At 40.2% G+C, this 16,590-nt stretch overlaps 1 protein-coding gene across 3 annotated transcripts in view; it reads right to left on the bottom strand.

Annotated features, from left to right (window-relative positions):
* ripor1 (RHO family interacting cell polarization regulator 1) overlaps nucleotides 1-16,590 on the bottom strand; it is a 94,603-nt gene that overhangs the window by 60,909 nt on the left and 17,104 nt on the right. Inside the window, exon 1 of one of the 3 annotated variants that reach the window (XM_037767127.1) lies at nucleotides 10,163-10,477. The exons of 1 other annotated variant lie outside the window; for it this stretch is intronic. In XM_037767127.1, the coding sequence (XP_037623055.1) occupies nucleotides 10,163-10,181 (19 nt within the window). In that variant the 5' untranslated portion in view covers nucleotides 10,182-10,477. Of the gene's footprint in view, nucleotides 1-10,162; nucleotides 10,478-16,590 lie in introns of those variants that run through there. One more of the 3 variants, XM_037767125.1, reaches the window with a different exon arrangement.

Below are 16,590 nucleotides of genomic sequence, written 5' to 3'. Positions count from 1 at the left end.
TCCGCTCCTATCTTAAAACTCACCATCCAGAATACGCAAGTCTGCCACCGACTCCCTCCACAAAGAGCAGCCGAAACCAAAACTCCTCCCATGGCGAGCAGTCAGCCCTCAATCAAAGGCAACAACATATAAACGGTGGCGAGACTGTACGAGGGCAGTGACTAGTCACCAGCTGATTGATCTGAGTTATTGATCTCAGCATCCTTGTGTAAAATAGCACTAACTGTCTATACATTGTGGCCACTTACTGTATCTATTGCAATGTATGTGTCTCCAGTCCAGAGATATTTATATCTATGTGCGTCTCTCTTCAGCTTTTTTTGGACAATAATATCGTATATTGATTTTTTTTCTTAAAGCAATATAGTCAGTAGGGAAATTCCAATGCAGGTATCCGCACAGAGCATGCTGAGAGCTTTACGTCTTCAATTTTTTCCCCATTACATTTAAATATATGCAGATTTCTTTACATCTCTACCATCTAATCTACTATAATCTATACTATCTAATAATTATGGCCAATGAGCCACCATTTCATGTTCACATTTTTCAAAATAAACAACAATGATCTCATCTTCTGAATTTTTTGTTGTCCCTGCCGTATCAAAAATGTACTGAACCATACACCACCATTTAGTACCGTTAAACCCGTAAACCCTAATCTAAAACACCAACCTTGACGGGGCTCCGTGTCCCTGTCAGAGTCCCAGTTCAGACAGGGCAGTGGTAGTCTGCACATGTCTCCCTACTGTTCTGTCTGCTATGTAATCTCCAGTTTTGTTATTAGACTTCCATGAGCTAATCACTCAGCATCCCATTTAGTTTATAATGACACATCAGCTCCATTCAAACTCAACAACAACTCCAGAAGTCGGTCAGTTAAAGCCATCAAACCGTGCTGTATTTGGTGTTCCCTACCTGATCCAAACAGCGGTCCAGTCCTGCCCAATGATAACAACAGATTCCAGTCACACCATCTCCTCTGTTATTGATGTTCTCATATAAACACTGTGGCTGTGGCTGTGTGCCACGCACTCAGCCTTCCATGCGCCTCTGTGGTAAGCGAGTGTGTGACACCACACCTATTGTTTGATGCTCTCTGGCCTCTCTCTCCCAGACCATTCTGGAAAAAGGCTGGCCAAACACGCCCAAACACAGCACACCACTTAGTCCATGTCTCCCTTTACACTGTTTATGCCCCACTAGTGGGACGACTTAAGCACAGAGATGTTATAGATATCTCAACAAATACTACCCAGATTGTTATGGAAATTGCTGTGCATATTCACGGTCCCCAGTGGATATATCATAATTTTTTAAACCTACATTTATACACCAGGGCTGGATGATAGAAATTATAAAAACATTTCCTCAATTTGAAAATTAGAAACTTTGATATGCTGTTGATGGATTATACTGCTTGACAATTAACTAATAGTCAAACACATCACTGAAAAGAAGGTATATCTAACCAATCATATGTCAGACCTGTATGAATGGCAAGTCCATGTGTCAAAATAGGCACAGCAGGCTATTTGGCAAAATAGAGAGAAAGAAAAGAAAAAGAGAGAAAGACTATGAGCCCCAGACAGATATACTGATCCTGGTCAATATCCAATACTGATAAAGGGGGCACAGGGACAATATATACTGTGGCAAACATCTGACCGTGAGGGGCTGATCACTAGACTATAAATGCCAGTATAAATGGATAAAAGCAGTAGATGAAAGCGATGAAAAAAAGGGCGTAGCTACTTAAATTTTTGACATTAAAACATATGGATGATGTGTATTGTTAATTATGCAAAAAAAAGTTCTGCTAACAAAGACGGAAAATACAACAAACTAAGTTTATTACCTCAACATCAGCATCCAATAAATCTTCAGAGTGAAAAAAAAGTGTCTCAAACATTCACTTCACTAAAAGCCAAAGAGACCTGAGTCTGTGTTGTCGGTCACGGAAAAAGCACTCGGGCAAATTCACAAAGAATGGATTGCGGCCGCTGATAGCACCATGAATTGTGCATCATTTGCAACCGCTATCTGTTCCATCTCAAGCTCTGATTCACAAAAGATATTGATTGCGCTAATGATATTACAGCGCAAAACACGGCCCTAAAGTGAGAGTGCAATTTTTCCCCTTTTTTTGCGTCTGATCGCAATTATACCAACAGGCCCAGACAGCCTTTTCTTTATAAACCGGGCTTGGGTCGGACTCATTTAACTTTTTTCCTTTCATTGTGCCTATATACACCTCTGAACGTCAGAGTACACACATGCGGGTCGGGGAAATAATATATCATTAATAATGAGGAAAATATGAACTACCTTCTCATATTTTAAGACTTTTTTTTTAGCCATTTGAGCCATTTTCTGATCTTTGTGAATGAAACTGTTTTTGAAATGAGGCTCATTTGCATAGAAAGAGGCAGATTTTTTTGTGCCAAATGTCTGCATATTACCTGATTTATTGCAAATAGCACAAGAGCACAGAGATACTATTTCCTTGGCAGTGCAGTCAGGGGAGCAGGTCACCCTTTGCAGGTCCTTTGAGACTCACACGGTTTCTTTTTGTCTTATTTGTGCAGGTTTAGCAACTGCAAAAGCCGCGCAGTCCTTTTGCGAATTTGCCCGTCAGTACACATCATCAACGGAAATTAAGATTTAAGAATAAAAAAAAAAAAGGCCCTAATTTGCATATTTATTTACTTTGGACAAAATGTATTAAATTAGCTTTCTGATGGTCAGAGAATTATACTATTATGTTATATTTTGTCTTTAGGAGGGGTGGTTATCCAATATGGGTCAACTCTGAGGGTCTCCTGAATGATTGGCCATTCTGATTAATCAAACCACATTATCACACAATAAATAACAATCACAAATTACAATTCCTAACTGACAAAGAAGAGCTGCTTGCAGCACAATGCAAGACATAGGGGAGTATTCTAGCACAGCAAGTAGACCCAACACCAAGAAAACACAGCGAGGCACTCCGAGAAATATCCACACAACAAAAACCGCAACAAAAGTTCAGTTGAAGAACCCTGATTTGTTTTGATTAATTAGAATGCAAAAAGAAAAAAGAATTAAGTCAAGATTTTCATAACTGTAATTTTTAGTAATTTTAAATAATTTTCTTTTCAGGTCCAATTTACATTTGTCCCAGCTGTTTTAATAGTGTTTCTACCATAGACTGTAGACGTAGTCACTGTGACGTCACCTATTGGTTTGTGGACTACGGTTTTAAAGCCTCGAGTTTGGCATTTTGTCACTAGCCATCAAATTTTTTGGAAACACAGAAATGACATGAGACAACCGGACAACGCCGTGGTAGCGACCTGTCAATCACATGTTAGCCGCAACCTGAAGGATACCCTGCATTATGCTCTATTTGACTCTAAATGAGAGCTAAGTCAATTCATTTCAGTGGAACTTTTCTGAAATACAAAAGGTTGTACTACAAAAAAGGGAGTGTGTATACTTGCTACTCAAACAGTAATCACATACCTAAGTCTTTACTGTTACAGACCACAGCCGCTACTGGAATGTCAACACTGATAACAATATAAATATTTTGGAGTAAAAGCACAGACTGATATAGATGGATGACGCATTCGTCTTCGTCCACAATACAAAAGTGAAGCCCGTAGGCCCATAATATCCCGGATACGGGAGCTGCCATCATCGGGGGGAGGAGTTCCTGAAGGGGTTTGCCCCGAAGGTTGGCCACAACTTTGGCTCAGGTGGGCTGACCGTTGAAGGTGGACCAGTGCTAATCTCATCATGACAAGCCACTACCCTGAATTTTGCTCAGCAACCCCCCTCCCAACCCCAACGGTCCTAACAACTTTTCTGGTGGAAGTCCTGCACACTCATATTTCCATGGTGAATAAAGCCTGACCAGTTCAGCTAAAAAATCACCCGAGCATTGGTTAATGTTGGTAACATAGTGTGGTAGGCTGTGGGTGCAAGGTCTAGCATGCTATAATGATTAAACACAGTCTATTTTACAGTTGAACTACTCCGGCCTGACCCTAACCCTGCTCTATGAGATGTACCCTTTTTTATGGAGTCAGATCAGTCTCAAAATGAATGAATGCACACAGAAGGATTCTCAAATGTGATGCACACACAAATATGTGTCGTTTTAAATAAAAGAAGATAGAAATCCACAAATATATGTATTTAAAAGTATTGTAATTTTCATCCAAAAACATATTTGGATGTTGTTACATTTATATACAAACTGTTGAACCTGCAATTTACAAACTGCTGATCATGTGTGAACTTCACTGCATCTGTGTGTGGGTTTTAAGTGACTCTCCTGACGTGCACCGATTTTTTTTCAACAGGGAATTATCTTTAGCCAATCAGATGTCTTCCTTCAAAAGGAATGAGAACAGAATATTATAAAAGTGATTTAAAAAAAAATTGCATGTAACTATAAGCCACGGATAATGTACAGTGAGCCGGTCATTGTTGTGAGAGAAACCCCCGACAGGGCGATGATGCTGGTCTCTCATCGCCCTGAAGACCCTATACATAACAACGATCTGCTATAAAGAAATTACAGACCGCAGAACGCCGAGATTGACCAATCAGAATCGAGTATTCGACACAGCTGTGTGATAATGTTATATAACTAAAGCATGTTAGTTTACATGTTAGCAGCACTATAGCATGTATTAACTACTAAATGGAAAATAACACTAGACTTTGTGTGGAAATGCCTTAAGTCCTGAGATGGTTAAGGGATAAAAATGAGGTCAGGTAAGGGTCTGTAAATACGGTGGGATCCATAAGAACTAAGATGTGAACAGAATTAATTAGACTCCTGTCCCCGGCTACCATCACAAGGGAGAGACAGGGAAATGACATAAGAAGAATGGCCTCAATGACTAATGGTTTCTCCTGATGAAATATGGCCACGGACAACATTACATAATAAGCAAGGTGAACAAAGTATTCCTCTTGGGATCGTTAATGCTTCATCTGATGTTAATAGTTTCCTCCCCTCACAACACCACTATTTCATACTGTGTGTTCTCTCACCCCCCCACATAGTGTACATACGGTTAATTTCATAACTCCAGGCCCTCCCCTCCCTCATATTACTGTCTTTAGGAAAAGGAAACCCAGGAGGGAGTAACATCCTGCACGGAGGGCAGGGTCAGGAAAAGACTAGTGCCGTTTATGGCTATACTGAGTCACAGGAATAACCCAAGAGCTTTACTGTACAGACAGGCTTGCTCACTTCCAGGAAAATGATACAAGTGTCTGAAAAATGATTATAAAGCTGAAAGGGACCATAGCAGTGATGGTATGAAGAATGGTATCAACAATAACGTAACTTTGTTAACAATAAAATGTAGACACTGTGTCCACAAGCAAGTATATGTAAGTTTATATTCAAAGAATCCAAACCAATGGCTGCCTGGACAGTGGAAAAAAATATCCAAAATCTTAATGGAATAATTCAGCATTTTGGGGAATGCACTTATGTGCCCTCTTTCCAGGAGTGAGATGAGAAGATTGATATCGATCTCATGTCTGTGTGTTGTTAAGGGAAGTATGCCGTGTGTTATCAGCTGTTGGGGAGTATTACTGAATATGTGAAAAATGTTGCTTAGAGCCTTTTGTGGCTCCAGGAAGCTCCACTAAATCTGATAAACTGCTTCAAGTGACCTTTTTAAGGTGGTGAACATGTTAAGAGGAAAAACAAATAAAATATATATCAAAATTCTGACTTGCTTGCTTTCTTATTAACATCATGTACTTGTTCTTTTACTTTCAATACTTAAAGCTGAAGTAGACGAGATTGGAGCAAATATGATTAAAAAAAGTTATTTTTATAAAGCGGTCGATTTATCCTGACAGTAGTACATGAAACAGGTTATTATGGAATTTTTGCCAAACGATGCCAAAAATATTCTGCCTACTACCACTTTAAGCACATTTAATATCAGGAAATGACTTTTGAAACTGAAGGACAGTAAATATCAGATACTTTAAGACTTTTACCCAAGTAACTAATTGGTGACTTTAACTTCTACTAAAGTCATTTTCTGGTTCGATATCTGTACTTTTACTTAAGTGTGGCATTCAGCTACTTCATCCACCACTGGTCAGGCCCATATGTCGATAATGATAAGTCAATAACATAAAAATGATCACGGTCATGTCCATATATCACACAATAAGTCCATAATGTAAAAATGATCAAGGTCATGTTCATATATTGTACAATAAGCTGATAGAGTAATTATAGTGACAGCTGGCCTCCGCCAGGTTTTGACAAGGAAGAGGATATAAATAAAACGAGGAATGTGTGAGATAAAAACGATGCTATCTCTGGTTCTGCCTCATTGATTTTGATTCTTCATGAGTCTGGCAATGTCACATTACAGGGGGAATCAGCTCCACAGTTACATACCGGAACTATTTCTTCTTGACAAACAGCTAAAACATGCAAAACCACTTGCATCCTGCTGTAAGATTCACCAAACAACATGCAGATAGACCACGCCACATTTCAGAGCAATAATGTTCTGTATAACAAATTGTCTGTTTCTGTTCCTCTGAGAAGAAAACTGTTTTCATATTTTAACCTTTACCGTCTTCAGCGTCTATCATATTGGAACAAAATTCTCCTAATGAATCTCATATTCATCATAAATCATAATTCATCAATCATAAGTATCATGTCTACGGGAATGAGAAGTTACAATTTGCCAAATGCTTGAACTTGACAATAATGGACCGATTCTCTTACATAGAGTAAGACACTCAAGTCTTGAAAGACCACACACACACAAATGCCACAAACAGTGATAATAAATTTAGTTCCATAATGTATAGCGGTCACCACTGCTGTCGCACCAACTCAAACCCTCCTACTGACCGGTGGATAGTGAAGAGTGGGAGTAATAGTCCCGATAAGTAAAAGTAAAAGTGTAAATGAATATAGCTCTTCTCTGTAAATGAATAGATTTACTTGCTGCTGTGAAACTGAAATTTGGAGGGAGGGCTGAATATTTGCTCCAATTTCTTCAAACCACTGCATGTGTGACAAAGCTATTACACTGTATGTTGAGAGGTAAAGCTGCAAAATCTATACTAAAATAAAAAAGAGAAGGATACAGACAATTTAAAAAGCTGATTTCAATGTTAATATTTTCATACCGTAGCTGCCAACTGTGCTATTAACATATCATACTGATATTAAATTCTACCATTTTTATGCCAAATACACAACAAGAAGTCAGTAATTCCTCCAAATGTGTATTCTTGTTAAGATAGAGAAGAACCACAGAACAGAACATTTAGACCACTACGTGACACTATAACTCCTTATTGAAATACAGACTATGAAATATTGTTTTTCATTTTGGCAGCTCTTTAAAAGAAACATGTTGGTGATTTTGCATTGTTGCACAATTTATTTGATTTTTTTCCCAAGCCATGCTGTACCATTTTAGAATTATGAATAGGCCTATATTTTCCTCCTGCCAGGAAACAAATACCGTAGATCCATACATTGTAGTTTTTTTTAAACTTTTGGGAACATTGCATCATTTGTAATGGTAATGCAAGTTGCATTGTCAAAAGTTAATAATAACTAAATACAAATTGACAAAGTAGCTACGATTGATTGCATATCTCAAGCAAGTCTATAAGAGGTAATATGGAATATGGTCAACACGTCTTACTTGATACTTGATCTGAATGCTGTTTAATCATAATGTAAACTTTTATATCAGAAGAATTATAGCGTGCAGGCTCCGCTCCTACTACGGCGAGTGTCAACAATAACCTTAATTAGCCAACATCATTGCAGATTTTATGCAGATACCATATGCCTAGATTGTATTAAATACAATTACAATTAGCAAAATAACAAATTCTTATTTCACATTAGACTTAATTAAAAATAGTCATTACACTGCATAATCAGATATAATCCCTCTATACTCAGACACATACATATGTGTCCATGTATGCAGATATAAATAAAATGTATTTAATGTATCACTTTCCCCCTTAAAACCTGTTTTATGGAAGTTATGTTCAGCACGTGATGCTGCAGTGACGTCCTGTTTACATAGACATACAGATGTTTGCTCACAAACCATTTACACATTACTAGGTCTTCCTATTTAATGATAAGACATATGTCTATTTAAAGGCAGAATCTGTGATTCTAATCCAATACACTTTTTGTTAAATTCAGCAATATCTCCTCACTGTCCGCTATCTGTTCTGTGTGTGCGCTGAAAAACAAGAATCCAGTGTTCCTGTTAATTACAGGTGCAAGCCTCCGTTTGTGTGAACGGGGCAAGTGAGAGAGCAAACAGTTTTTAAATGTTGTTTTTGAAAGGCTAAATACCACCAAACATGGATTGAAGAAGGTTATTTTGTTAGATAAAAACATGTTGTGAGTTTTGGAAATGATTACATATCTTTTTCAATACAGTTTGAGTTTTGGACTGAGACAGCGGCACACGCGGCAGCTGCGCTTTTTTGAAAAATAATTAATATTCAAATTATAAATATATATGTTTGTGAAGGTTCTCAGTCATCCAGGTCATGGTATCCGAGTAAGGGTTAAATCAGCAGCAACTAGACTTGGTTTAGATTCTTGAAGACGTTTCACTTCTCATCAAAGAAGCTTCTTCAGTTCTGGCTAAATGGCAGGGTAACCCAGGAATTTAACCTCTGTGGGGTCGTTAGCAGGATAATAGAAACCACTCAGTACAGGACGCTTGGTAAGTGGCCCTATGCTTCATACTATGACGCTCTAGGTAGCCCTCTACCGCCAGTTTTGGACTTGTCAGGGATGGCGTGTCAGTTTCCACTCGTTACATACGTACAGTCTCTTTTCAAAATTACAACGTAGGTTTACTTAGTTTTTTGGTTTACTTACACAACAATTAGGGATGCACCGATACCAATACCAGTATCAGGTATCGGGTCCGATACTGTGCTCATGTACTCGTATACTCGCAAAACGGCTCCGATACAACGGCACCGATACCACTTTACGGTGGTGCGCCCGCTCCCGTAGGCCGGGATCCCACCTCAGTCGGCGCACCGGCCCTCACTTTCATTGCGCCACGGGCTTTTGCTTGCACCCTCTGACCCGCGCGTGCGTTAGACTCCTTGGTCCGCGTTTCAAGACAGGTCGGGTGGGTTGCCGACATCGCCGCAGACCCCTGGCGCTTTTTACGAGGGCCGGGCCCCGATCTGGCGGCACGACGTGGTTTGGGCGCACTGAGGACAGTCCGCCCCGGTTGACAGTCACACCGGGAGCAGGGGGCCCTCCCTGGCAGAGAGAGACTAGTTACGTAACTGGCATTAGTTAAGTATGTAAGTTATGTAACAAAACTATGGTAAAATAAGTCAACGTTGACTTGGTTTCGCAATCAGCGGTCTCCTGGGTGAAAGTCCTATTTTTGCTTGACCCATCCAACGTTTAAGCTCCCACCCGCCCTAGGCGGACTTTCTCGTTCATTACACTACGTCAGTTGCTCCGACCGTCTAATAATGCCACGGATGGGTTTACATTGGAGTTAGTTGAAAGCCCGAGGGGCACCGACCAAGCGTTGGTATTTGACGAGTTTGTTTGGACAGGAGGAACAGTCAAAACAACCAAAAACTGTATCAGTGTACCGTACATATCATGGGCATGTCAGTATTATTCCAAGACACACATGAAAAAATATGAACCTCCTTTAAACTCAGTTTAAATCTGGATATTCTACAAACCATATCCAAAATGGAACTAGTAGTAGTAGTATAGGTATCGAAACCCAGCCCTGATTATACTTTATACAATATATCGTGATAGTGGCACAGTGGCATGGTCCTTTAAGGCGGAGTGACCCAAGGTATCTATTCATTAGTAGGAGAAACACTTGTTTTAATCAAGTAATGAAGGAGGCCCTCCAATGAATAATATGACTATGACAAACAAATCTCGCCCTAAACAAGTCATAGGTTTAGTTTTGTTTTTGTTGGTATTTGGAGTGAACTCTCCAGCTATCAACTCATAATAAGTTACAAACCTGTTAACCAGCAACTCTAAGCTCATCCTGACAAACAGAGAGTTAATGATTAGAGATGAGCTGGTCTCGCTAAGCTGCACCGCACTGGTTCATACCTCCATATCCGCTGTACATGGTAGCTGTGGTGGTTGATGTCCAGTCTTTCTAGCGAGGGGGTCCACCCAATTCCAGAAACAACCGGTCAGTCCTCACTCCAAGTGGACTCTTAGTTGGTGTACTTTCCAATCTCTTACTTTCCTTTCTCTTTCCCCCACTCACTCGTTTAGGCATCTGTTTCCCTTTTCTCTCTATCCCGGTCTATTTCTCTTTTTCTCTTCCCCCATATCCACTGTCACAGTTCTTAATCCTTCGTCCACTAACCTACTGATCCTCTCTCTCTCTCTCTCACACACTGATAAGAAGAGGAGGGGGAGGAGGGGGAAGAGGGAGGAGGAGGAAAAAGTAAAATGCAAGGCAGTCCTCCCTCCTCTTCTTCCCTACTGACATCACCAGTTTCCTGCCCCTCCTTCTCCCTGTTGAGCATACTGTTTCAGACCACACACAGCATAACCCTTTACCCAACATCCTCCCACCACAGTATCAATATCCATTTTTCCAACATAATTCATTGTAAGGCATCACTGCAGGGTTATTTGCATCTTTTTGTTGGTAACTTATATAAAAAATATATTTTTCTTTTATCATATTTGCTCCAAGACAAACAGTACGGTGCTGGGAACAATGCAACGATTATGTAGTAGCACTAAACTTGATTTAAAATGATGTAATTCTTTAATTCAACAAGTTGAGAGTGCAAAACTCCTTGGATTGATGCTTGATTGCGCTCTATAACATTGTTTCAAAGATGGGAAGAGCAGTTGGTATCGCCAGGAAATGTGCTTCTTTTGTGGGTCGTCCCCTTCTATGTCAGATCATTCAAAGATTAGTTTTATGTCACCTTGACTATTGTTCTATGGTCTGGTCATCTGCTGCAAATGGTGAGCAATATACAGCTCTGGAAAAATTAAGTGTTCCCCAACTCTGAGGAGTGTTTTTTCCAGCAGGACAATGCTCCATGCCACACAGCCAGGTCAGTGAAGGTGTGGATGAAGGACCACCAGATCAGGACCCTGTCCTGGCCAGCCCAATCTCCAGACCTGAATCCCATTGAAAACCTCTGGAATGTGATCAAGAGGAAGATGGATGGTCACAAGCCCTCAAACAAAGCCCAGCTGCTTGAATTTTTGCTCCAGGAGTGGCATAAAGTCACCCAACAGCAATGTGAAAGACTGGTGGAGAGCATGCCAAGACGCATGAAAGCTGTGATTGTAAATCTCAAGGTTATTCCACCAAATATTGATTTCTGAACTCTTCCTAAGTTAAAACATTAGTATTGTGTTTTTTAAAAACTAATATGAACTTGTTTTCTTTGCATTATTCCAGATCTGAAAACACTGCATCTTTTTTGTTATTTTGACCAGTTGTCATTTTCTGCAAATAAATGCTCTAAATGACAATATTTGTATTTGAAATTTGGGAGAAATGTTGTCAGTAGTTTATAGAATAAAACAAAAATGTTCATTTTACTCAAACACATACCAATAAATAGTAAAACCAGAGAAACTGATAATTTTGAAGTGGTCTCTTAATTTTTTCCAGAGCTGTATATATATATATATATATATAGTAAATGGTCTTGCATTTAAATAGTCTACTGACCACTCAAAGTGCTTTACACTACGCCAACATTCACCCATTCACACACACATTCATACACTAATGACAGAGGCTGCCATGCAAGGTGCCAACCTGCCCATCAGGATCTAATCTAAATACTCATTCACACACCGATGGCTCAGCCTTCAGGAGCAATTTGGGGTTAAGTGTTTTGCTCAAGGACACGTCGATATGTGGACTGGAGGAGCCGGGGATCGAACCGCCGTCCTTCCGATTGGTGGACGACTTGCTCTACCTCTGAGCCACAGTTTATCAGCCATAACATTAAGACCACTGATAGGTAAAGTGAATAACATTGATTATCTCGTTACAATGGCACCTGGCAGTGGGGGGGATATATTAGACAGCAAGTGAACATTTTGAACTTTGAACTTTGTGTTGGAAGCAGAAAAAATGGGCCAGGGTAAGGATGTGAGCAACTTTGACAAAGACCAAATAGTGATGTCTAGACGACTGGGTCAGAGCATCTCCAGAACTGCAGCTCTTGTGGGATGTTCCCAGTCTGCAGTGGTCAGGACCTACCAAAAGTGGTCCGAGGAGGGAAAACCGGTGAACCGGCAACAGGGTCATGGGCGGCCAAGGCTCATTGATGCACGTGGGGAGCGAAGGCTGGCCCGTGTTGTCCGATCCAATAGAAGAGCTACTGGAGCTCAAACTGCTGAAAAAGTTAATGCTGGTTCTGATAGAAAGGTGTCAGAACACACAGTGCATCGCAGTTTGTTGCGTACAGGGCTGCGTAGCCGCAGACCGGTCAGGGTGCCCATGCTGACCTGTGTTCACCGACAAAAGCGCCTACAATGGGCACGTGAGCATCAGAACTGGACCACGGAGCAATGAAAGAAGGTGGCCTGGTCTGATAAATCACGTTTTCTTTTACATCATGTCCAGAGACAAACACCCCTGTACCAGCAAAGAAGAGTGCCAACATGATTTAACACTACTTCAACAATTGCACATTTAAAATGGTGATATCCAGATGAATGTTAATCATCACCCCAATCTTAAAGCATGCTTTCCACTTTTTTTCTGTGCCTTACTTGGCAACCATTCTGCTATGTCGCTGAAGAACTACATTGGTTGGCGGAAGAATAAATTATTTGTTATCAATAAATTATTGCATTTCTTGTTGCTGTGTGTTCATTTTATGAAACCCTGCCAGGTATGTGTAGTAACTCTTTTATAAAAGCAATATACCACCTGAGGCTGTGATTTACATCACGCTTAACAACCCCCACTTAGCTGTCTCATCTCTCATCCATCACTCAGACTTATCAGCACGCCCACACCGACGTAGCCCCTTGCTTTTTTTCAGTGCTGTTTTCAGTCTCGACACCTGCTAACGGCCTTGAGCCCTACCAGTGCCCTCTAGATGTTATGGGACTCCCTCATCATAATATTGTAAGGTGTAATCATGTCAGCAAGAACATGCTCAACAACTTTCATGGCAAGCTGTTCAGTAGTGGTAAAAACATCTTGTACTTTGAGTGCTGAAACCACTAACAGAGTGAAAGCGGTAGATAGATTTAGCACTTCAACACATTTTTCTAGTACATTTTCCTATTTTAAAATGTTTGCTATTTGTAGGATTTTCTTCTAGAATGCATGAATCATTACCCCCCATCTCCATGGACAAAAAGACACCCATGGTGTGTAAGACAGCCTTCTGTGGACAGGAGTGACAGCTCAGTGTTTATCTGTGAAGAGCAGGAGAGAAGCTGCTATTTAACCTGCACTCACACAATGGAATCATCTGACACACACACAAATAACATGTTCTAGGGTTATCTCTCCATCTCACACTAAGACCCACACACAATGATGTCATTAGGGTTGTTTTTTTGATAGCGATCAACAGACTACACAGATTTGGACATTAAGACTAGAGGCACTGTGTATACAGCAGCTGCTGCCCGCTGATTCATCATTCACTGCTTTAAGGCTGCAGTAAAAAAACAAACTGAAGCGATATCTTGGCTAGCGTTGAAGCCAAAATTGAGCTTTTTACACGGGTTTACTCAAACACAGCGCATGATCAGAAAACACCTCATCCCCACCATGAAGCCTGATAGTGGCAGCATCATGCTGTGGAGATGTTTCTTTGCAGCAGGCCCTTGTTGTGGTAGAGGGTTCAATGAAAGCAGCAAAAAACAATGAGAAATCCTGGAGTAAAACTGCTGCAGTGTGTTAAGAGAATTTTTGATCTGAGCAGTTGCTTTGTACAGTAAGTCCTCAACCCCAAACATAATGCCAAAGCTACACAGGAAGGACTTCAAAACAATGCTCAGGAGTGGCCAGGCCAGAGTCCAGACATCAATTGGCAGGTCTGAAAACTTCATGAAACGTGACAGTGTTTCTTTGTGGAAACTCTTCACCTTCAGTGATAACCTCAGTCTAATGGTTAACATTCAAGATTGATCCCTCACTGTCCAATACTTCACCCCAACATGCTTTGTCAAAAGGAAATGCATCACATTATAAGGCACGATGAGTAAGAAACAATGTATAGATTACCAAAATAATCCCTCTCAATCATCACTTATGACCCACTAGAAGTGTGTGGCGGTGTCTGTATCTGCAGAGACCCTGCAGCCCTCTGCTGCCTGCATTTTCTTATTTTGCTGTGTTCGGGACGTTTCTGGACATCAACCTCTCTATTAAAACGTAGCGACCAGGTGCCAGGTCGTAAGCACGCATCTAAGAGGAAGCTACGAAAATGGTGGACGAAAAAAAAAAAAGCAAATATAGCGAGGCGAAACGGCAAGTGCAAAGCTCTTTCCAAAATGAGAATTAATCTGGGGTTGGCTTTCATCCACTGGCGAGCACCGTGACCCTAGTCATCCACACACACTTTGCTGAGATGAAGCCACATTCTTTACATTCTCGTCATATTTCTAAACCAGGTAGGCTTGTTTCCCCTTTGTATTTTTCTACAACTTCCTCCACCACAAATTTTGTTCTTCTTTCACTTTTTCCATTGTTGTGGATCTTAAAGCTGTGTTAAATTTCTTTACGTGTAAAAAATGCTCCAGAATTTAAAAAGTGCTCCTGTGGAGTTTTCTTATAAACAAAAGTTGTTTTTACATTTCCTTCCTCATAAATAAATATTTTAATTCCAGCATTTTTTACATCCATGTTTACTAGCTTGCAGTCTTCTTCTTTCCTGACTCTGTGGATGCATTGCTACGTTTCTTGGCGCATTACCGCAACCTGTCGAGCAGTGGGATAGTATGAAACCACTAGCAGGACTGTGTATGGCGTCATCGTTCACGTGCGTCCTCGTGCACGAGACAAACAAGAGCGGGGGCCCACTGATAAAAAGCTGCTCCATAGTGTACTGGATGTCAGAAACTCTACAGGGTACCTTTAACTAACTCTCACTAAGTACACAGGATTTTGTTTGTATACACTGCTGAGGCCTCATATTAACATTAACATTACATTGGAAGCACATCAGGAAGGTATCACTTAATTGCCAGTATGAAGAGGAATGATTGCAGCAAGCAAAAACTATTTCAATAAATATGTGGGTACCTGAGTATTGCTTCAAGACTTGTGAAAATGTGAGCCTATCCTTTAAACTCCTGGCATCAAGACTGACTCACAACAAGAATCACATTTTTAATTACAAGGTTTCTTCTTCTCCATTCCTCTATAAAATGCATTTATCATTTTATCATATTGTAACTCAGATATACCTGAATAGAATTTCCGTACAATGCAGGGAAATTATGCATTTTTACATATGACTTCATACATGTGAAAAATTACAGAAGCTGGCCCAAGATGAAGGTGTGCCAAATGAAAAATTTAAACATGCAATTTGTTGTCAAAAATGGACATTATACAGACAGCAGCCCTCAACAAAGTTGTCAAACTTGTGAGACTGCAGCAGTAGGGGGTTAAAACTTGGGAGAACAGTTACCAGGATAGTCCATAAAATGTTGCACCTATTGTTTGGTGACCACACATAATTCTAATAAATCCACCCACAAAATCAATTTCCTACCTATCAGGCAGCCACTAGTTTTAGGTCATTTCCGTATAGAAAAATCCATTTACAGAGAATCAGAAGTTACTGCACATAGCCAGTCTATCACAGTGGTGAAATATTATTTGCAGTGACAGTGCGTTCTTGTCCAAGTTGGACAGTGTCATCATGTGGTGAGCTGTGCTGAGAGACCTCCCTCTGCTGGTGCGTTCAAGGTCTCTCCAACTCCTAAAAGTCCAGCAGTATTTTGAATCAAAGAAACAACTAAATTCACATTGTCCTCTTTCCTAACTGCCATATTTGCTTATTGTTTGTCACTGTACCTGGGTTTGTTTATTCTGACAACATACTGTATAGTAGCTATTTGATGCGATGCTTTTCTGCCACTTTCAACTTTTAAAATCTTGAGCCTTACGTGTACCGCAGTGGCGCACTCAAAAGTTTCCTGATCAAAGATCAATAAATAAATACATTTATTCAGTGATGACTTAGAGGGATTGTCTTTGGAAGCAACTTTCAAGTTTCTGCAAGCTAATATTTCATAGTTTACTGACCAACACAAAATTAAATTTACCAGTCTAAAAATTGTTTAACATTGTGGTGGAATGTTGAATGATGGACTGGATGTAAAACCACTGGCACAGTCCTTTGGTGAGGCTGTTTAAATGTAGTTTTTCTCATTATCTCAGTCTTTCAAGAGTAAGAGAAAAAACATGCTTATCTCTGCACGACACATTATGAAACCGAAAAACATTCAACTACACCCTACCTTTATTTTCTTAGGATCACTTAATGTCCCTGTAGGATGAGGTCAGATAG

Source organism: Sebastes umbrosus, chromosome 4, assembly GCF_015220745.1.
Source record: "Sebastes umbrosus isolate fSebUmb1 chromosome 4, fSebUmb1.pri, whole genome shotgun sequence".
Lineage (NCBI taxonomy): Eukaryota > Metazoa > Chordata > Actinopteri > Perciformes > Sebastidae > Sebastes > Sebastes umbrosus.
This window is presented reverse-complemented; position numbering and strand designations above follow the sequence as displayed.